General features: G+C 36.9%; 2 protein-coding genes across 2 annotated transcripts; both read left to right on the forward strand.

Moving 5' to 3' along the window:
• The first annotated feature begins 5,994 nt into the window (after positions 1–5,994).
• LOC144433269 (UPF0353 protein Mflv_3659-like) lies at positions 5,995–13,064 on the forward strand. Its single transcript, XM_078121577.1, has 9 exons — positions 5,995–6,050; positions 9,182–9,426; positions 9,785–9,859; positions 10,140–10,213; positions 10,394–10,507; positions 11,161–11,284; positions 12,092–12,174; positions 12,531–12,593; positions 12,862–13,064. Exons 2-9 carry the CDS (start codon positions 9,207–9,209, stop codon positions 12,985–12,987), a joined length of 879 nt encoding a protein of 292 aa, XP_077977703.1. The 5' UTR covers positions 5,995–6,050; positions 9,182–9,206; the 3' UTR covers positions 12,988–13,064.
• Positions 13,065–17,149: 4,085 nt separating this feature from the next.
• On the forward strand, positions 17,150–19,963 carry LOC144432948 (uncharacterized). Its single transcript, XM_078121260.1, has 2 exons — positions 17,150–17,243; positions 19,251–19,963. Exon 2 carries the CDS (start codon positions 19,266–19,268, stop codon positions 19,899–19,901), a length of 636 nt encoding a protein of 211 aa, XP_077977386.1. The 5' UTR covers positions 17,150–17,243; positions 19,251–19,265; the 3' UTR covers positions 19,902–19,963.
• The last annotated feature ends 3,258 nt before the right edge of the window (positions 19,964–23,221 follow it).

Consider the following 23,221-nt stretch of genomic DNA (forward strand, 5'->3'; position numbering starts at 1 on the left):
GTAAGGACCAGTGACTTAGACCCTGGTTGTCATGACTTAGAACGACCAGGGTAGATTCCATATTTTCTGTTCGCTTGTGCATGGTAAGCTTATAATATCCAATACAAGTGATGCGCCTAATTTTAAAAGTAGCCGCTATGTATGTGAAATGTAGCTAGTGATATCTACGAACGAGAATCATGAATTTGCTCAACGACGTAAATATATTGGTTGAAATGAAGAACTTTGAAACCAATATTTTGAAAAAGTATCCGGCTGGCAAAACATTGCGGAGTAGTGTAGATAATTATAATTCTTGGGACAGGTGGATGGCCCAGTCTGTTTCATCAGGGATTGGTGCTTCTTAGTTGAACTGAAAAGTGAGCAGTTAGCAAATTTACAAAACATTAGTCGAAGCAGAAAAACATAATTCGCCACACCTTACTACTTCACTGTAACCTGGTGTACACCCACAATAAGTCACAAATTGTTTACTAGTACGTCAACTTTACGAGTCTCAAGTATCCTTATCGTGTTACCATGGTCACGATATTACAAAGATGTAAAGTAACCTGTAAGTCTGCTGTGTCCTGTGACCTTTTCAGTTGTCTCATCGCTCATATTTACAGTTGGCAAAGAAAAGGGGAAAATCCCGTCCTGACTAACTTTAGCCCCTTCGTGTTTGGACATATTGACATGATAGTCATACATTCCTGTTATAGTGGTGCTAACCGTGCAGAAATAGTGAGTGTATTACAAAGAGAGAAACCAGTAATGTAACCACGCTGTTTGTTTTCACTTTGATAGTTGAATGGTATCATGCCCAGCAAATATCATTTTGAGTGTATCAAATTAATATTTAGAATACACTATGGCCATGGGACCAATTTCCATATGAAAGTTACCACTTAGAGCAATCTGCACTTTGCCATGTGAAAGACAATTCTTTGCATAGTCCATTTTACTTTAATAAGAAAAGAAATTTATAAAGTTCACTGTCTTGTTTTCGAAGAGATCTTTTATTCTCCCATATGGTGAATACAGTAGTCGGCGGCAATATTGGAGTCTAAAATGAATTAATTTTCATATTTTGACAACTTTTTACAAAACAATTGTACAGTGATCCCTGAATTACTTTATTGGTTTCAAATGGGCTGGAGCGTCCTGAACAAAGAAGTGGCAAAATTCAAGATATGGGTCGGAAAAACAGTTGTCTGGCAGAGCTATAGAAAAGTTTGGCTATGAACAAATGAATGACTCTATCTCATCCTTATGGCTTTACTGATAAGATTAACACTAATGTGAGAACCTGGAATTCAGACACAGTATATTCATAAGGTGGGCAACATCATGACATTTATTGCTATTTGTACCTTTAGTTGCCTTTAAATAATAGTACTGGTGGAAATATCTCGACCTATGCTAGCCTGTCTACGTCACTAATCTGTGTCTACCATAGATGTCTTTACATACAGGCTCTATACTAAAGTCACATGTAATTGTGTCAACGAAAACATAACCCATAACTGTAGGATAATAGTCAATACCATATGAAATTTAGTTTAACAATGAACCTGTCATTTGAGTGTGGCATGATTGACTGATGTAATATCCTTCCGATGGAAACATGAGATCGATAGTCAACCATATACATTTATACATGATCAGTTCCATTGTTTTTAACCATATATACTGTACTGTCTTGGTTATCCTTGCAGGAGGGCCATCCTTCCTTCCGACTACCCCCCCCCCCCCGGTTATATTAGATATTACAACAAATTGCAACTTTGTATCTGGGCATGCGCATTTGCTTGAATATTGGCTATTAACTAGTACTAGCCGAGTTAAAGAAGCCCTTTATTCAGACCGTGAAAATACTGACATAAAATCTAGATTATATTATATCATGCTACTATGCGCCATTCTGATTGGATAATAACTGTGGTAAAATCCCATTTTACCACGGCTGGCAGTGGTAAAATGGGCCCCTAAACTAGCATATGAATAGTACATACAAGCTGAATGTGTTCGTTCTTATACCAATAAGTTAACACTTCCCCAGAGTAAAGGTGTGTCAGGTATCCAGTACAATAGTTTGGGTTACAGTAGTCCAAATAATTCCACTGATGACCTTGCGATCGAAAGCAACGATCGATCAGTGGCTTCAACATCACTGATAAGGTACAAGTTCTCCCCATGCAACGAGCCGTCTCAGCGTCCTACTCTCGTTACGCGTTGAATCAAGCAACACCGATTTAACTTTTAACCATCAGTCAAGGTGCGTCAGGATTATTTCAAAACTGTACATTTTCAGGTTCGGTCAATGTTCAATTTGTTATCCATTAAATTAAAGTAGACTGTGTAACGTCGCGTCTCTGACTTACTGTCTCGCGCTTTCTACGATTCAACTGATTCAATGCCGAGACATCTATTTTTAGCAGTATACAAGATTGTATTGTTCTTATGTAAATATCCAAACAAAATTGTTACTTTCTTTGACCTCTTGCCCCGTTTTCTTTGTTGCTATTTTTCAATGCGTTTTCGTTATGCATTATATGATGTAAATAAAGTAATTTATCAATGCAATGCAATGCATTGCAATGCAGTGTATGGTTTGTGTTCATGCAGTGTGTGTGGGGGGGCTACATGAACGTATCCACTCATTAAAATATGCTCGTTCCCGACGATGTATTACCGATGATCTTTTTCTGTACGTGCGAATTCACCTTTTCGGGCATATAAATAACCACAGAATCACATTTAGAAGAAATAGACACACATTTTGATATAATATAATAGCAATAACTCCCTCCGAAGGCGGGTATACACTCGAATTTGGTACAATTCGCTCCATATAGCACTCGCCATTCGGCTCGTGCTATATGTCGCGAATTGTACCAAAATCTCGTGTATACCCGCCTTCGGCGGGGGTTATTGCTTAATTAAACTGTTCTGGGATCACTGCATGCCTTTTCCGCGAGACCCTCTGACAATTCTCTAACTTTAAAAGCAAGTCACATAGTGCCAAAGGCGCTGTTGAGGGCTGGAGCTGCACAACAGATGTACTGTCATGGTTTGCATTTGTTCGGCAACCTTCCGACCTCAGATCCGAGATGATGACGTTACAAGGCTAGCTGTGACATTGCAAATGTCTTCTGTCATTGTTACAACAGATGATTGTATAGTAGGGATTTCTTCAACATTCATTGGATAGTTCAAAGGCTACATCTCAACACCACGTTTTAATCAGTCAATTCCTTAACTACGTATTACAGTACTACAGTATTACAAAACATATTTGTACTGTGATTTCTCCCCCCCCCAAAAAAAAAAAAATTGACGAAGGGTTTGGAGTTTTCTTGAAGAAAAAATAGTAGCAAATTTATATTTGCAAGGCACATACTACATTTTAATGTTTGTATAGCTTGCTTGGCAAAACACACCCACTAAACTGGCCATGATGTGACTGTGACTGGTATCTCCAAATGGGGTTGCTGTAGTTACAAAAAATAGAACCATTACTCCCTTAGGGGTAGGAACGACTGCTCACTCACCCTAATGACGTAAACACATTCTTGCATTAAACCTGTATATAAAGAAATCATTCTTCAGTTGTTAATTGTGTTATGTTAATTAACTCCATTAAGTTAAGTTAACCACACATTGTTTACCCCAAAACGCATGACCTTGAAAGTAGTGGACGAAAGTGGGAAGTAATTTTTTTAAAACGACAAAGTTGCGAATGACAACAGCTAGCATAATAGAAGACAGGTACTCTATTGTTGTATGGACGGCCTTAGGGTAAATTTTGACCTCAACTGAAATCACTTGTCAACAAAAGTCACTCCGGTACAAGACTCAGTGGACGGGCTGGGAATAATTAATATCTTTATATCTCTATTCAGTCACGTGACATTTTGATTTTATTCAACATTCCGCAACGGAGTGCATCCTTATGTGTTGTATGGTGATATTGATACGATGAAAACATGTACAAATCAAGAAAGGTGCTCAGTTTCAGACTGTGATCATTTAACATTTAACTTTTAACGATTTGGATGTACTACTGCTAACACATTAACAAATATAGAATACTTAAACTGACAGAGTTGGGAATCTTATTTTACAAGGTGGTAACACAGACAGACAGACAGACAGACAGACAGACAGACAGACAGACAGACAGACAGACAGATAGACAGACAGACAGACAGACAGACAGACAGACAGACAGACAGACAGACAGACAGACAGACAGACAGACAGGCACAGAGTATATATTGATAAAGGCGTCTCACAGGAGAACGTTCTCGGATAGAGCTATGAAACTTATATTGCACTGAGAACGTCCTCCCCAGTGTCTGTCTGTCTGTGCGTCCGTCCGTCCGTCCGTCCGTCCGTCTGTCTGTCTGTCTGTCTGTCTGTCTGTCTGTCTGTCTGTCTGTCTGTCTGTCTGTCTGTCTGTGATAGAGCATCGAACTACTAGTTCACCTATTGATGTTTTCCAGTTTGATAAGCTAATCATGTAGATCGTCGACAATCTTTCACAGTTTCAAGTTTGCATGGTTGACTTCAGATCATGTCAAATTTTAAAGAGTTTGAAAGTGTCTATGCGGTGGTGAATAGGTATATTACAAAGGCCTCAGCTACCAACTCAAACAAATGCCATTAAAGAAGGTAGGTATCGGGTACTTCCATCGCGTAATGAGTTCGGAGAAATATGAGAAGTAGCTTTCAATAAACAATTCACCGAAATGCCATTGTGTGAAGTCTTTGTACGGAAGAAGGTGGGGTGAAGGAGACATAAATCAGTGGCGTTGGGGGCGCTTCGAAATTGGCGAAAAGGCTTTTATTGCACGAGCTCGTTTCAAAATGATAGTGCGGTTTCTTATGACTAGTATTCTGGTGGCCATTTGGGGATTTGTTATTTATTTTGGATTTTTAATTTTAAAACAATTTTATCATGGTTTCCTACTTGAAAAATCAATGTGGAACAAAATAGACCAAGTCTGTGTTTGTAAGTTACTACATTGCAAAAAACTAATGTTAAGTTTATTGTACGTATAATAACAAAGATTTTGCACACTTAGTAATCTTTTGCAATATACTGATGATTTACAAACAAAGACTTGGCATGTGTCGTTAAACATTGAGTTTTCATGTAGGAAGCCATGATAATATTGTTTTATGACGTGAAAATCCAAAATAAATGCCCAATTCTCATCCATATGGTCACTTTAAAACGGTTTCAAATCCATCAAAACTTTCTGTCGTGCACTTTTCCCCGTCACGAAATTATACGAAAGCTTAAAAAGCTGGTTTATTAAGTCCACCAGTCTGAGATAGGTGAAACTAACACAGTACTCGAAAGACGTGTTGCTACCAGTTTTATGGCATTTGTCCAATAGTACGTTTGTTCTATTTTTGGAATGAAAGTTTGACCTCCTACAGTGAGCTAGATGCACTAAACGAAATCTCAAAATGTTATGCCAATATCTGTCATCTTGACTACGTTTTAATGAAAAATTACATAAAGTTTATGTTCATCAAAAGTTAAGACATGTGACTGGAAAACACAAGAAAACAATCATTTAGTGTGGAGAATCATTCAAATAGAATAATAAGAAATTATAATATGACACAGGGGGTGCTACAGTCAATATTTTTCTTTTAATCATCGATATGTTATTTGTCATTTATAGTACGATTTGTTCGTTTTCACAAGACAAGGCAAGACCAAGAGGGTTGCGGGAACACCTACAATTCTAGATCTGTTGTTGTCAGTTCAAGACCAAGATAATTTGGGATCTAGTGGCTGTTTTGTTGAAAATGGAGTGGGTTTGGAGTATGGTTTTTCCATATATCGAGAACGTGCTTCGAAATCACAAGAGGGCTTGGCACCCTTGTTTTATTAGTCAGAGAGTCTGTCTTGACTTGCAGACTATTGTGTGATTCTCTCTACGCCAAGATCTAGAATATACGTTTGCGCATGTGCCATATCAATTTTCATGTCAAAAGGAAAGAACCTGTTGTGTAGTGAAGAAAATACTATTTGGGTCGAAATCTTGGAAGTGAGTCATAGTGCTTTCATATTTTAAGGTTGGTAAATCACAATATAAGTTGTTATCTATGTTCAGAATGATCTGTATGTGTTTTTTTTTATTGTGCGTTTTGAGCGCAATAGGGAAAACTGTACGACCTTCATAACTTTTGTTTTTCGATTCGTTCCTCTATCTTTTAACTGAGGGATATCTGTCTGAGGGATATATGTCTGTTTGTCCGCCCGCCCCCCCCGCCCACCCGCCCGTGTATTTTCGTGTTAGCAATAACAATTGAAGCATAGATCACAGGCGCTTGGAATATCTGTTTGAGGGATATCTGTCTGTCTGTCTGTCTGTCTGTCTGTCTGTCTGTCTGCCTTTTTGTCTGTGTCTGTCTGTCTGTCTGTCTGTCTGTCTGTCTGAGGTATATGTCTGTCAGTCTGTCTGTCTGCCCGCCCACCCGCCCCCACGGTATGTTTTATTTTCGTTTTAGCAATGATAATTAAAGCATAGATCACAGGGGCTTGGAATTGGCCATATTTGTTTACAAATAGTTGTTTTTTGTTTATTGTTATTTTTTTTTGCTTTTTAAAAATATATTTTCCCTACCAGGTGGCATGTAAGAAAGTAATGATTTGAAAATCTGGTGTTGTGGGTTTTTTTCTAAATGAATTTTAACCAGCTTTACTATGACTACCTTATTAATTATGTATGAGTTTGTTCTACTGAGCGCCCTCAACCGGTGACCTTTCCTTGTCCCAACTCACCATATACTAAGTACAATTTTTTTCATTGTGTTGTTAGCAATAAAAAAAGGTAAACAATAAAACTAATTTTTGTTAAGAAAGAAAGTAAGCAATAAACTAAAAAAAAAAAATTGTAAACAAATATGGCCAATTCCAAGCCCCAGTGCATAGATTGATAATTTGGTGAAGTTAGCCACACTCGGGGGGGGGGGGGGGCTGATTGAGATGATAGATAAACTTTGAGTAATGTCACAAAATATCATATTAGACGACGTGTTACTTATCGATACCTGGCAAACAAAGACATACATCAGACATATCTAATGGTACAGGTTTATTTACTGAGACACAATGGGACGGTTTCTACTAAATCGTTGCAGTGACAGCGAAGTTCTGACCTCATCACACACCCCTGTAGATGTTTACGTGCGTTTTACATTGAAATGTTTGTACATTGTATTCAGTATGGATTTTAACGAGTATGGTTCCGTCTCTTGAAAGATCTTATTGAAATACTGTAGAGAACATTGAATGGTCGAAGCAGCCCCACCTACATACACACATGAATAACAGCAAACCAGTAGAAAGTTTCTGAGTCAGTCAGGCGTTCTACGATTTACTAGCTCCGTATGTGTCAGGGATACAATATACATGTTTTTCTTTTTGTACTTTAGAGTCACCATTTATACACAATTAATGGAGGGGGGGGGGGCGTTATATTTTGTGCATGATATTTTTTGAACACAGGTATTCCAATGACAGAGAATGTGTGTGTGTGTGTGGGGGGGGGGTAATGTTTGTGCAAGGTCTTAGAAGAGTGTCAACACCGAATTTCAAAAACTGTTCCTTCTGTTCAATCCCGAAGGGACCGCAATGACGCACAAGTGTATAGCGAACGACTAAGAAATGGATTCACTTATGTAGAGAGGAGATGGTTTCTTTCTCAACTTAATACTTGTGTTACGATCCAAAATATCGTATTTCGGAATTATGGGAATAAATTCTACTTTTCGGCATTGTAGGCCATAGGTCAGATGTAGACTGGCGATGACGAATCTGGGCAAACATGATGTAACTGAAATACACATGATTGGTTAGAGAAAAGTACATAATAACTTTTATGATGCCATGATCATACTCTGTATTTAACATTCCTTGAGACGATTTTACCTGATTACCGATTACATATTGTATCTATGCAACGGTGTTACTTAGTTGTTATAAAAAGAAAAACACAAAAACAAATTTACAAGAAAGCTTTGGCTATGCCACTCGTCATGTTTCTCCAGTTCTCAAGTCGCGGGTCGCTCCTTTAGGAAAACGGGGGGTGGTGTTACGATCCAAAATATCGTATTTCGGAATTATGGGAATAAATTCTACTTTTCGGCATTGTAGGCCATAGGTCAGATGTAGACTGGCGATGACGAATCTGGGCAAACATGATGTAACTGAAATACACATGATTGGTTAGAGAAAAGTACATAATAACTTTTATGATGCCATGATCTTAGGGTGTGACTTGCTATTTATATAGTCGTTGTGTAAATTCCATGGTATTCGAAGTATACTTTAGATGAGAATAAAACATCCAGAATCAGGAGAGGAGCTCACGAGCCTGAGAGACGAGCTCTCGGGTAGGTGATTCTGGCAAGCCGAAATATCTTCTCAGTCGTGACTAATTCCCGACTTGGACCTGAACGATCCCGTACGAGAGTATGAGAGTGTGAGTGCTAGAGTGTAACGTCTGAACTATCCATACTTATACCGTTCAACTCTACGACTCTCAACACTTGTATGAGATGTTTACATTTTGTACTTACTACCAAACCAGAGTGACTATAGTGTTTCAATTAGGCTGCACGATATATGTATGTCTCACACAAGTTTGTTTTGGTTACAAATTACATTCAACAGAATAGAGACGAGACAATGACAGAACACAGTTATATAACATGATACATTTTATCCCAGTGTGTGTGAACACAAATCAATGTATCTGTCGGATAGAACAAGGACGATTGAAGAAAAAAGACTGTTTATTTGTGTTCACATACACAGTGAGATGAAATATAACAATTCATGTGTGTGCGAGCTGTCAATGCTTAAATTTCGTTTGTAATTTGTAACAAAAATCGTCTGTCTGTCTGTCTGTCTGTCTGTCTGTCTGTCTGTCTCTGTCTGTTCGTCTCTGTCTGTCTGTCTGTCTGTCTGTCTGTCTGTCTGTCTGTCTGTCTGTCTGTCTGTCTGTCTGTCTCGCTCTCGCTTTCTCTTTCCTTCCCTCTCTCTCTCTCTCTCTCTCTCTCTCTCTCTCTCTCTCTCTCTCTCTCTCTCTCTCTCTCTCTCTCTCTCTCTCTCTCTCTCTCTTCCCTCGAATTGGACCTTCGAATAATGATTCAGATGTCTTTGTATTTACAGATAACACCATTCAAATCCGTCCAGTATGCCACTTGACACCGTGTTATGTCTGGATACCTCGTATTCCATGGAGGGTACAGGAATTGCTGAGTTGAAAAGGGCGGGAACGGCTTTCTTGCTGGGTATACAACAAACTGCCCAGCAGATAGGAGTGCGAGAAAACGTTGCTGTGGTGGAATTTGGAAGGAACACTCGCATTGTGAAGAGTTTGTCTGACAATTACAGACTGACAAAAATCGCTATAGGTATTTGTACTAATAAGATTTTCAAATGACGTAGTATGGTTTGTTTATTATTACTGCTGCAGTATTAGTCAACTCAACGTTGCCTCTTTTCTTACCAGAGATACACATTTCACAAACTAATATCTATCACACAATTTTCACGAAATTTACTATATATCTGCCTTTATATCGAAATGGTTGTGCCAATTCAGTCTCTTCTACAATGTTATATATTGAATAAGGTTTCTCTGATATTATTACATCATGGGGAGGGGGGTGAGGGGTGGGGTGGTACTGCTGTTTAGCATCCAACATGTTCAATCTCTTCTAAGAGTTGAATCACTATATGAACAATCATGTTTTTAAAACTTGTGTACAGATTCACTGACAGCTGGGGGTTCTACACCTATGTTTGAAGGATTAATGTTCGCACTGAAAGAAATTATTACAAATGGTAAGTCGATAAATCTTGGTGTTTCAGTTGTTGTTCTGTGTGTCTATCATTGTATCCCCTCTTCCTCATTCGCCTCTTAATTTCTCTCCGTTCTTCTATATAGTCTTCGTGGTTTGAACATATGATATTGTTTTTGCCATTGTTGCGAGTCCGTATGGTATTGACTGTTTGACACACACTGCTGTGATGGTCTTATTGTGAGTGAAAAGAACTACTACACCAAAAGAAAGGAAAAAAACAACAAGCACGAAGAAAGAGTAATGTTTTCATCATTTTACAGGTGGTGTGTTATCATTACCCGGTGGCGTGAAAATGACCCCCAGAATTATCTTAATGACCGATACACGACCAGACGTGAGTAAAATTTTATTTGACTTTTTAAATAAGTTTTAAATGCTATCTTTTTTTTCTTCATTCAGAAATGATAAAACCTTTTCAACTAAAAAGGGACAGATTTGACCAGTCTTAACTTGTGTAAATTGTCGATTTTTTTCAAATTCGCTAACCGCCAAGTATCGTTCACATTGATATCAGAATAAAGAGAACGTGTTGAAAGCCGCCCTATCCTTTGGACCGTTATGGAAAGAAGTAGGACTTCCCCATCCTATCCCTATAGCTTGTGTTGGCTGTGGTCCAGGTGTTGATAGGGTATGTATGCAAATATCAACTGTCACATCAAAATGATAACACACGCTGGTGTCATTTACCAGGTTTTGGATACACTGGGTACACGATAAAATTTCACGTCTCCATTAAAATGTACTAGAACCGAATGTGGGGCAATTTTTACTCGTGTTAACATAATGGAAATTAATCGAGCACTGTACAAAGCAGAATTGGCTGAATAACAGTTTAGGAGATGGCCAAAGTCAAAGTGACCCCCCCCCCACTTCAAGTGGTTTTTCCAAAATCATCCCCTCGCTAATTCAAGTGATGTTTTTAAAAATAACCTCCCTCCCACCAAAAACACAACCGCCTCTGTGTCAGTTAAAACGACCGACCCCTAATCACTGTCGAGAAGAACCCTACCTTTAATTCATTTTAATGCATAAAGCAAGACACAGGGTGAATCTTTATATAGAAGGTTCTTATTAGTTATCACTGTGTCTATTTCTTTAAAAAAAGACTTCCATCCCTTTTCTGTAGCTCAACTTTTCATCTTAACGTGTGGATACATGATGCACACACATGATTTGCAAAATCTTTGTTGAAATACTGTTTAAAGAAAGTTTATGAAACAGTAAAGGAACAATACATAATAACATAGTTTTCAGTAGAAAATAACTTTGCTCTCTCTGTAGGATTTGCTGGCTAAAATCGCAGGTGTTACAAATGGTATGTTTGTTGTCGGTGACATTACTCAACTGAGTGATTTCTTCCGTCGACAAGTACTACTCATTCGATTTGCTGCACAGTTTGCACATGGTAAGTATATCAATAAGAGTGCTCGTTTGGACAGGATAAATTTCCCACGCTAGCGCTGTATGTAAGAAGAGCGTATGTCGTTCAGTTTGATTGCACTGAACAGCATAGGCTTTCTCTGTGTGTTGACTCTGACTCACTGTTTGAAATTCCTTTCTGCGGAAAAAAACCCTAGCTACTCAGGAAGGCACAAGCTGAGTTTGTTTTTAGCCATAGTTTTTGCTGCACATCTAAAGGGTACTCACAGTATATTCTTCTTACTGAAGCATACTTCTCACTTGCAACTAACTGAACTTAAACCTGGTATAAATTATAAATCATCCAATGTCGTAATTTATCATACGTTATCGTCGTATTAAAATATCGAGGAAGTCCCAACTATGCAATGAACTATTCTAACAATGCCAGAAGAATCCGTGACATCAAGTGGCCAAGTTATATACCGTTTTGATTTGACATGACATAGAGGGCATGAATCGACATTAACGTTCAACTAGAATAATCAAATCTAGAGTTTATGTAAGTATTTTCATTCAAGTAAAATAAACTCAGCTTGTGCTAATTTCAGGAGTTACCGAAGGTACATAGATAAATAGAATCAATCAATCAATCAATCAATCAATCAATCAATCAATCAATCAATCAATCAATCAATCAATCAATCAATCAATCAATCAATCAATCAACCAATCAACCAACCAACCAACCAACCAACCAACCAACCAACCAACCAACCAACCAACCAACCAACCAACCAATCAAGCAAGCAAGCAATCAATCAATCAATACGATTTCACATAATTTCTTTAGATATGGATAAACTGAGATCTCTCCTTGTATTACGGGCATTTATGGAACAAATGGGTGAAGACGTTGACGATGACGAGGAACTAGTAAGTAGTCACTGTGGATGGTTGTTCATTCCTTTAAACCAAATTAGATATCTAGGTATACTTAATCATTCATGTGCCTAAATTCATTATGATGGGTTGGGAACTTGGGGTGGGGGTAGGTATGAGTTGAACACATACATTTTTGACATACTTGAACGACTACCTCGTCGCTAGATGCATTTCCTCCAAAGGAATATTTTCTTTGGGTATAAATTTGATACTATCGTTTAAAGTCCGAAAGGCAAATATTCATGTGTTTGGACCAAGGACTTGATAAGCGTTCAGTGAAATACTTTCATTTTTTTTTATCTAGAAGTATATTTTTAAAAAAAACTCCTTGATTTCTTCGTTTACAGCAAGGTCTGATGGCGTTATTATTGGCCATGGTGATAGTATCAGCTGAAGGTGGCGGTACATCTGTGAGTATCAATCTATTTGTTTGATAGTCTAGCTATCTGTGTGTGTGTGTGTATGTGTGTGTGTGTGTGTGTGTGTGTGTGTGTGTGTGTGCGCGCGCATCAGTATACCTTCGCCTAAATGTATAAATAACTGGAAAACCGGAGTAAAGGGAATACAATAGTTCCTATAATCCACCAACCAAGCTGGACAATAACATGTTAACAAATATTTACAATTTGTCGTGATATAATTTCAACTGTAAAAACTTATATTTCCCTTCTCTTTCAGGCACAGCGTCAACCAGCTGTAGGTTCAAGTTCGAGTCCAAGTCCTGTTTACAGACCCCCAACACCATCTGTTTACTACAGACCTGTAACACCAGCTGAGAGTAGTTGCACCTGTGCAATTATCTAAAGACCGTCCAATGTTTTATGATAGTATAAAAACTTACCATTACTAGTACTTTTTGTGATGAACAACGCCATTTTAGTCTAAGGCTTTTAAAATGTCAAAATGTGGGAACTTTCCCTAAAACATGTGTTGAACTATTTTTACAATTTCATATTACAGTATGATGTAATAGAAATGCAGAACGAATCCGAATAATATCAGTCCTACTTTATTTAGTTTTAATCTATACTATTACGTAATAGGTCCTTGCATTATAATATTAGATCTAATAGTTAGTTACTACAAATATACGTCATAGCATGTGTACATATCTATCATCAATTACTTCCTATGACATACGTTTAAGTGTAAATATATCTGTCAAATACTACATACGTCACAGGTTCGAAATGTAAATACTTACCTTAGCAGTAACTAAATACGTCACATGTTCAAGTGTAAATACGAACGAGCTATATACGTCACAGGCTCAAGTATATATGTGATATCTTTTTAGTTGGAATAATACATGGATATTTCACTATGGGTACAATGTATGCATTAAGCAGTTTCATTTCAATATCTCAGACCTAGAAATGTATGTATGTATGTATGTAAGTATGTGTGTATGTATGTATGTATGTATGTATGTATGTATGTATGTATGTATGTATGTATGTATGTATGTATGTACGTACGTACGTACGTACGTACGTACGTACGTACGTACGTATGTATGTATGTATGTATGTATGTATGTATGTATGTATGTATGTATGTCTGTCTGTCTGTCTGTCTGTCTGTCTGTCTGTCTGTCTGTACGTACGTACGTACGTACACACACACATATATATGTATATATATATATATATATATATATATATATATATATATATATATATAATATAAATATATAAATATAAATATATATATATATATATATATATATATATATATATATATATATATATATATATATATATATATATATATATATATATATAGGTAGGTAAATAGGTATGACATCAGGCGAACAGGGAGGCAGATGTGGTCTATGACAATTGAACTAAACATTTTCTAAATCCAGTTCACCATGTCTAATCAATGGTCTATAGAAATACTAGTGTGAATGTACATACTAGTATACAATCAGTCTTTGCAACCTGTTATCCCTTCAGGCTGTCTAACATGTAAGCTTATAAACGCTTTATTCCATGTCATTAAGTGTGTATAATTTATCATCATGTATATTAAACATAAAGCCCGTGTCAAACGAGTAATTTAATAATATATATATATATAACTATGCGACGGCTTCCTTCTTCTATATTCAAAATTGTTCATGCTTTTATATGAATTGGATTTGGATGTTATTCAAAGGCATTGACCTTGTCGTGGCACCGAATTTCTACACAAATACTGAGACATTGCTCTAAATTATTTCAGTGACATCTGTGACTCTAATCTAATCTAATCTAATCTAATCTAATTTAATCTAATCTAATCTAGTCTAGTCAGGTCTGGCCTGGCCTGGCCTGGCCTGGTCTGGCCTGATCTGATCTGATCTTATCCAATTTAATCTGATCTGATCCAATCTGATCTAATCTAATCTAATCTAACCGCACCTCTTGGTCTTGAGTAGTGTTGAAATTAGGAAACTCTTGTTAGCTGTACGATGGGAACGCGGCAGTGTTACCAATGATGCTTATGGTAAAACGTCATCTTTTCACTACGGCGTATTACTCTTTAAAGACCTGAGCTCATTCTTTATTGATTGACTAGGGGGTCAACTCTACAGGCTTACACTCAGATTATAAAGGTTCTGAAAAATGCAGCAAGGCATAGCACAAAATTTGTCAAAACTTAACATACACCTCGCTTCACATTATACCCCCGGGGTGTTTGAACTTTGATATCACGTTACAACCTGCATTCAGATATCACATGACAAGTAACACTTCAGTAAACATGAAAAAACAGACAGTATTCCTTTTAAAAATAGGTGCAAAGGTAGTCACGTGATTATAAGCTGTACGTGTTCCTACATTGTATTAATATTGTACGGAGACTATATATGAACACTGGAGGCGCCAGTACGTGGATAGGTGTCAGGTTTTGCACAAGCTAGATTTTCTTGTAAAGTTCCTTATATTTTTATTTTTTCTTCCTTCATGGAACGATTACTTATTGCGAAATTTTACCAAAATGCCCACTTTCAATATATTGTACATTGAATTATAGCTTGTCGTTTCATAAAATTCGTTTTGGGTCGATATAGGTGATACATTGGTCATTATTTTTATAGTTTTTTTCTTCATTTGTACATATCGTTTTAACTTCGGACCCCTTTGAAGGCTTATCATAACAGGGTCACCTTTTTTTCTCTATGAAAATAAAAGTTATTATTATTATATTGTTATAATAATACAAAATTGCTAAATTGTGCATGAGGCTGGTCGTACCTCCTAGTCCTGTTGATATGCAAGAGACTGACACATTTAACAACCATATTGCAATTTATATGAATCGCCCTCTACGAGAGAGATAAAGACACAATTGACCACAGCTTACTTTCCCCAGCTGTAATCTACTTTTATTCCACGTTGCTCTGAGAAATTATATTATCTACTTTCGCAGTATGTCTGTTACCTATATGTTACGGTGGAGAATGCTCTTCGAAGGAAGAGTGATTCCAAATATTCTCAAGTAATCAGTCATAGAATCTACACCCGAAAACAACAAATTTGAAAAAGGTATGTGAATGTCTAAGTATACATTCCTGTAACAATGTAAATTAGGTTTGCTAAGTTATAGTATATCAGGTGCAGCCAACGAGTCATTTTTAGGAATTCTCTGAAAAGCTAAATAAATGCTACTGACAATGTTGATACTGTTTTTAGTTTTATTGCATTCCCACTGCAAAGTTTCACAAATGCTGTCCCGCAGTCCACATTACCACTAAACTTATCTGTCACTTAAAATTATGATTGAGTATATTGAATATTCGCGACAGCTGTTTCACACTGAAGTGCATAGCATTTTGTACTCATGAATATTAATGTTCAATCATTAAATAGTGTATTTCTGATACCTCCCATGATGCAATAGGCCATAGCAAAGATAACCTATAAACGCACAAGATCAACGTGATGTTTCTCTGAAATCACAAATAATTATAGGTGATATAAAATCATGACATGATTCCAGAACCATATTTTATGGAAATGTTTCTATTTCCTGGAGTGGGGTTACACTTTAAGATAGCGGAAATAGTGTAGTGGCGTTAGTCCTTCAAGTCTACAAGTAGACTACTGACAATTTAACTATGTATTGAATTAATTGTCAGTTGCTATGTGAGGAGAGAAGTCGGTCTCACAGGAGTAAAACGGAACGGTTTGGTAAGGTGTTAAAGATAATGTTATAGAAATGTTGACCTTCGTTCCTACAAATGTTGGGAGTCTGCCCATCTAGTGTTTTTGAAGTTAACGTTCTGGCCTTCAGCTCAGCTGATGAAATTCAATCACAGGTACTTAATAATGCAATGTCTTCACACAGTTCACTGTGGTGGTGGTGGTGGTGGTGGTGGTGGTAGTAGTTGAGAAATAACCAATGCCTTTAAAACTTTCAACGCGATGACCACTAACATTATCTGTCACTTAAAATTATGATTGAATAATAAGTGGTGCAGAAGTATGACATCGACAGGCCAGACACTTGCTTATTATTGCCAGAGAGGGCGCTATCCCGCAAAATATTATGGGCGAGCGCAAATAGATTTTTTTTTTTTTTTAATTTTGATGTCGGAGCTGAAAATTTGGGTCGGTCTGGTAATGAGAAACAGAAGAAAATAGGTTCACCCTCAAGTGGTCCGATAATGATAAAAAGGGACAAGTTTATTTCTTGTTCGGAGAAAAAGAGCGGAATTTGGTGTTGGAATACTTACGTCAAACCTATCGTCAATTAATTACATGGACATTATCGAAAAAGTCATTTGAATTATTTGTCACTTTGTGAAATAATTGGTCCATTCAGATCATTTGAAACATTTATATGGTGCTGATTAACTTGAAATCACTTAAAACGTCCAAATTATAGGTGTGAATTTGATTCGTTTGTTAATAAATGTAATTACATTTGTAATTCATCATACTGTGAATTTGAGCACGTGTCTGTCTCTCTTGAATTAGGGTACTCGGATAGTTGATTTAATATCACTGTACCTACTTGCGTAGAGAAGCTGAGACAGAGGCTATACTGCAGGGTGAAAGTAAACAGTTAAGGTAAGTGAGTCACCACCACGTAAGCTTACGAATGCCATAAAAGAAAATGATGAAATACTCGCTTCGACGAGATTTTTTTTATATCGTGTAAACCCTTGAAGTTCACCTTTCACATCTGATAGGCATTTTACATACTCTATTTGCAGGACAACCCGGCTCGAAAGAACTCTATAACTCCGCTGACGGCAGTTTTAGTTTAACAACATATTTTAGGAGGTTTTCTGAGATGATATTCACTAAGAAAAACACTGTTCTTATAATTTCCCGGTCATTGTCTTTATTCGTGTTGTGTAGATTCTAATGTCCGAAAAATCAAATTGTCAATTTTTTTGAGATGAAAGTGATTGAATTGACTGGATTACAAGAACCCGCACGGTTGTAATTACTGGTATGTTAGGATGGCAGTGGCTCTTGTTGTACCGGTACTTATTTCGAGTCATGGGATACTAATAATTACTACTCGTTTCATTTTAGTGTTCACTGGCTATGTTCAACCACACTGAAAACCAATAGGAAAATGTACATTTTATAAATTACGGCTGTAAAATCACAATTCCTTGTTTATATTGTGTCTAAGTGAAATAAACCATGTACTGCTACTAGAAGCACGGGCGCCAATGTTTTAGATGTCTGCATGTTGGTCATGTCATTTTAAGACGAAATTTGAATGTCGCAAGAAATTAGTGTGCTCATTTAATCTTGCTATAATCTTAAAGTGAGGCATATGCCGTTTTTTATTGGTTTTTGCGTGGTTGTATCAAACAGAGCCAGTGATGAACACTAACATGAAACGGACGCTATACTCCCTGTGACGGAACTAAGTCTGGAGCTGTACTTGTGAAAAAAAAGAGAATAAACGATTATTTTTTCTCTTGTGTATAACCGGAGAACGTATCGATGGATAATCTTGGTTTGTACATATTGAACCATCTTCACCACACTGCGTTATGCCAATTTTCTCTCATTTTAGTCTCGTACTCTGACGAGTGACTAAAACAGGACCTCTGTTAAAACTGCGTCACTATAATTATTTGTAGCAAAATACGGAAAAGCAAAATTGTATTTAGAAAGAGTGTTACATGTGGTCCAATTCGAATTTGTTTGTGATAAAGCAAAATAAAGCGATGGTAGTGTGGGGTAGATACTATAGTATAGTTTATTAGCTAACGTTATGTTGATAATGTTTGTTGAAAGTAAAGATGTTAGTCTGACACATATGACTATGGAAATGTGTCTTCACGTGACTTTTCGTTGACGTTCACATTTCCTGTCACGTGATGGATATAATAATTAGATTCGGTATGGCCACTTCCGTTTATCGTTATGAATATTTTAATTACTCGATGTTTAAACCATAATTATAATTAATTTCACATCAATGGTGTCATTATGTTTATTAAAATAAAGCCTCCAATTATAAAAAAATTACTGTCAGTTTATTCACGTCAAATTAAATCTCCACTCCTCATTAAAATTCGCAATGATTCTTAACACATGTCACAGGGACCTCTGCAGTTTTGATATTACATTCGGCCACTGGTGGCGCTATTCTACGTATGTCACAACAAGTTTGCAGTTTTAGCCATAATGCGACCATTGCGTTGACGTTAACACTAATATTGCTACATTTCATAGAACACGTTAACTTCTCGTATTGCCCATAGATGCATTTGATTACAATAGTTACATTTTAATACTCTTCAAGGGCGAGGGACACCTTAAAACGCTAAAAAAAATTCGCTCACGTAAATAAAATGTACCAAATGATATTGACCATGGAATGTAGCACTAATAGTAAGATTTCTGTCGAACCAGTTCATAAAGTGTAGAATATCAGCAAGTATTTTGTCGAGTCAGGGACGTTTTTTCATATCAACTGGCTTTGATTGTATACGTCCACAACGTGCACTATTGCCTAACAAATTACTTGAAGGTGATGACCTCTCCTACCTTTGTCAAGTAAAAACTGTATATTCAACTGTCTTACAATACATTCTTGTTTTATAGAACACTAGAGCTCACATGATGACAAGTTTGTGGCTGGTTATATTATCTTTCTCCGTTAGTTTCTTGGTGCATGGCAGCTACAGTGGCAATTCGATTGTGGATGAACCGCCAAGGGTGGCAGAACTGGTGAAGAAACTTCAACTAGTTCCTCACATCGAAGGAGGGTATTTCAGAGAAACCTACCGTTCAGGCGCCACTCCTATGGCATCTGGCGGGCTGACTGATCCGTCAGGCACGCTAATACGTACAGAGAACGATCCCTCAGATGAACGGAATATTCTCACATCGATATATTACCTTCTGACAAGAAAACAACCAAAGAACTACTGGCACCGCAACAAATCCGATCTAATCCGATACTTCCACGGTGGAGATTCCCTCAATGTGTATATGATTGACCCACAGGGAACACTATCCATAGTTAGCCTGGGCTTGAATACATTGAATGGTGACGTACCACAGATGGTTGTTCCGTCTGGGTACTGGGAAGCTAGTGAACTGAAACGGGGGCGACACGGTTGGGTTCTCGAGGGAGAGGCTGTTGCACCAGGGTTTGATTACAGAGATATGGAAATAGGTACCGAAGAGTTAGTGAAGGAGTTCCCCCATTTAAAACGAATCATCCGTAGGTTATTAAAAAAGGATCGCTAGACGTTGTGATACTCTTTACTAGACTAAACACAATGTCATTTATAAATTATCTACGGTGTCCTTGAAACGATTACAGTTAAAACAAGGAAATTGCGTTTATTTGCATAAATTTGAATAAATCAATTATTCAAAATGATTGTCTCATTTTTTAAATGATTATTTATACAATTTTTAAAGCAAGAACATCTTGCTAACGATAACTTAAGTGAGGGGCGACGCGACGCTAATGGTATTTGGGGCATACGTTATGACGAGCAATATTCCAGATTTTATATGTCCAGGCAGATTTCTGTTTTTTTATATTAAGAAAACTTTAAAAGAAATATATAATATTGACTTTCAGTAACAACAAGAGTGTATAAGCACTCTGCTAAGATCTCATGGACGGCCTCAAAAAGTACTTTTGTGGACGGTGTTATCCTGTTGTTGTTTTTAATATTGATCTCCCAGAGCTTGTTTGTTAGTCTCTCAAAATCATTTGATGGATTTTTGTACATTGTGTGAGGAGAACATACATGTACACCGGGACTGGTCAGATGACATAATTACCTGGTATAAATCCAAACAAGTTGTTGCTGTTTGGGTTGATAGTTTTGAGGGGTTCTATCCGTCCGTCATGCGATCACAGACAAAGAAACTGTAATTATTCTGTGTTACTCTGGTACATTATTGGAATACTAAACTAATATTTTGACAGCACTTACGTATATATGCATCAATGCCATGTGCACTGTAATGACTTGTACAGGCCTCAACTTTTGTTTTCAATCAACTGCAGTATGATTTCAAGCATAATATCTACCTGTCCATTATTTTGGTTTTCATGTAAAATAATACATGGTACAGTAGTTATTTCACTTCACTGCATGGATATATAATATGGCCAAAGTTATATTACAATCTTTGGATGATTCAATTATTAGACCAATAATATTACATATATGCAGTCTACATGACGTTTGCCATAAATTAGCATGATCATTCATTAGGTACTACCTACCAAATCTGTCAAAACCAATACAATCAAGTATTCACGAAATGGATAACAAAACAGGTCACATGCTTTCATTTCATATCTAAACAAAATGTACATCAACATACTTACCATTATTCACTTTTTTAAACATTTCATATATAATACATTTTATTGATGTAGTTCTCACAAATTACATCATCTGAAGATGCAAGGGAATTATGAGTATATATTACAGACATTCTCTGGTGTTGACTATATTATACCCATGTCAGAAGGACTAACATCTCTAACGAGTGCAAAAAGAACACTAACAAGAACATTGACAGCTGTGGTATATTTTTAGAAGTTGTTGTAAATGTAAACAAACGTTTGTCTTAAAATGTCATCCGTTGAGTTACAAGTTTAACTTTTAGAGACAAGGCGACATAACATTACAGGAATGACCTTGTTAATTAAACTAAACCTGAGCTACACTTACAAGCTGTAAACATTACCAAAACTCACAGTACTCCACAAAGAAGTTGTCATGAATAAAAGCTTAGTTCCCTTTAACTTTGAACTCATTCGACCTATACGTATGGCGCTAGTTAATTGAATTCTTTCCGACTAAATCTGTAAACACTGTTTGCGGTTTTCATTGGAAGCCTGGGGTTAACTGTACATGCGCAGTAAACAACAGAAACATTGAATTGAACAAGGTCATGAAAGACGTCATGACAATAATTTGTGTTGTACTTGGTGTTGGACCCGGATGACGACCTAAATAGCTAAAAACGGCTGACTTTTTCCGAAATCTTCCAGCCCATACGTGTATGTTTGTACTCTCACTTTTTTACAACCAATCACAGACAAGCAGATCATTTACAACAAGAAGTTGTTACAACCAGGGAAAGTACACACATGAATTGGATTAATTGGCAAACCATAATGTAAGTAAACTGACTAGCATTCGATTTCATAGTTTGATACCACAGTTTAATGCCCTCTTTTATGTGTACATGAAATGACAGGGGAACTTCAAATTTGTTTGTGAATGTGAGTTATTATGTATAAAGGCCAGAAACAACCTGTTCAACCAGGCCCGACCTCCCCATATTTTTGGCATTTCAATTTTGTTTTGGTCATGGGCAATGACGGTCATGTCATGACGTCTTTCATGACCCTGCATAACCTAGTTATGCTTTCTCTGTGTTGTTTACTGCGCATGTACAGTTAACCCTTCTCATGGCTGCTGGTGATGTATAAACAGTGCAGTGTATCTTGTCTTTCAAGTTGTGCGTACGGGTTGGGCTTCGGTGACCTTGAATGTATTTGTACCTGAATAGCGTCAATAAGGGGTCGTAAAATACTGTATTGAACTCGTCAAACTAGTTTTTATTGATTTTATTTTTTTTTCTTCATATGACTACTCATACAATATACACTCACTGATCTATTTTTTATTTTTCTGTGGAGAATGTGTATGGGTGTGTGTTTTCTTTTGTTTAGTCACGAATAGTAATTTCTGTTTTTGTGTTTTGAGTAAGTCAACAACGGGATCACAGCCTCCCACAGTATCCATTCCTGAAAAAAAGAAGAGCAAAACATTATACTAAAACTGCCAAACGAGTGTGTGGAGTGACGATGTTGTATTTTCTCTCGAACTAGATAATATAGTGATACATGAACTTTGATGTCATTTTGCCCTGATTCAGTGATTGGCATGCATGTAATGTAAACGAGTCACATTGTATTTTCCCGCCCAAATAAGAAACTTGACAAACACATGCATTCAGGGCTTGTTTGGGTGTTTTAAATATAATTCTTGGTCGTTGGTATTGCTAGTAAATTTACAAAAAATAAGATGTTGATTACATGAGGTTCTGTGCTAAAATCTAGCTCTTTTTTTCTCCGGAAAATATGTCAGTGGCAGTGTAATATACGCGAGGTTGACGGCCATATTGATTATTGCAAGTGTGAACTATAGTGATTTCTATCGGCCATTTTTCATGGAATTCTGCCTTGAAACGACAAAAATCAAACAAAAACAATAAATAATTGATGTAAAAGTTCAAAAAATATTTATTTTGAAACATAGTGGCCATGATTCTGTAATTCTTACAGATGTCATTTTACCGAAAAGTGAGTTAGTTAGCACACACGGAACAGATCATGTCACTAAAACACTCTATTCACGTTCAAATTTTATATAACAACATACCCACCTTCATAAAAAAGACAGTCGATAACCTAAAATGCTGTAACGACTGAGAAAATCCTCAATTTCTAGAGAGAGAAAAAAACATGTCAGGCCAGAAAAAAAAGCTGTTCAACGGGCCCGACCTACCCATATTTTTGGCATTTC

Source organism: Glandiceps talaboti, chromosome 3, assembly GCF_964340395.1.
Source record: "Glandiceps talaboti chromosome 3, keGlaTala1.1, whole genome shotgun sequence".
Lineage (NCBI taxonomy): Eukaryota > Metazoa > Hemichordata > Enteropneusta > Spengelidae > Glandiceps > Glandiceps talaboti.

What these genes read in the sequence shown, in the direction of transcription:
- LOC144433269 (XM_078121577.1), top strand. Translation starts at nt 9,207, where the DNA reads ATGCCACTTGACACCGTGTTATGTCTGGATACCTCGTATTCCATGGAG. An exon ending in TGACCGATACACGACCAGAC is followed by an intron (nt 10,214 to 10,393) that starts GTGAGTAAAATT and finishes CATTGATATCAG; the next exon opens with AATAAAGAGAACGTGTTGAA. An exon ending in TTGACGATGACGAGGAACTA is followed by an intron (nt 12,175 to 12,530) that starts GTAAGTAGTCAC and finishes CTTCGTTTACAG; the next exon opens with CAAGGTCTGATGGCGTTATT.
- LOC144432948 (XM_078121260.1), top strand. Translation starts at nt 19,266, where the DNA reads ATGATGACAAGTTTGTGGCTGGTTATATTATCTTTCTCCGTTAGTTTC.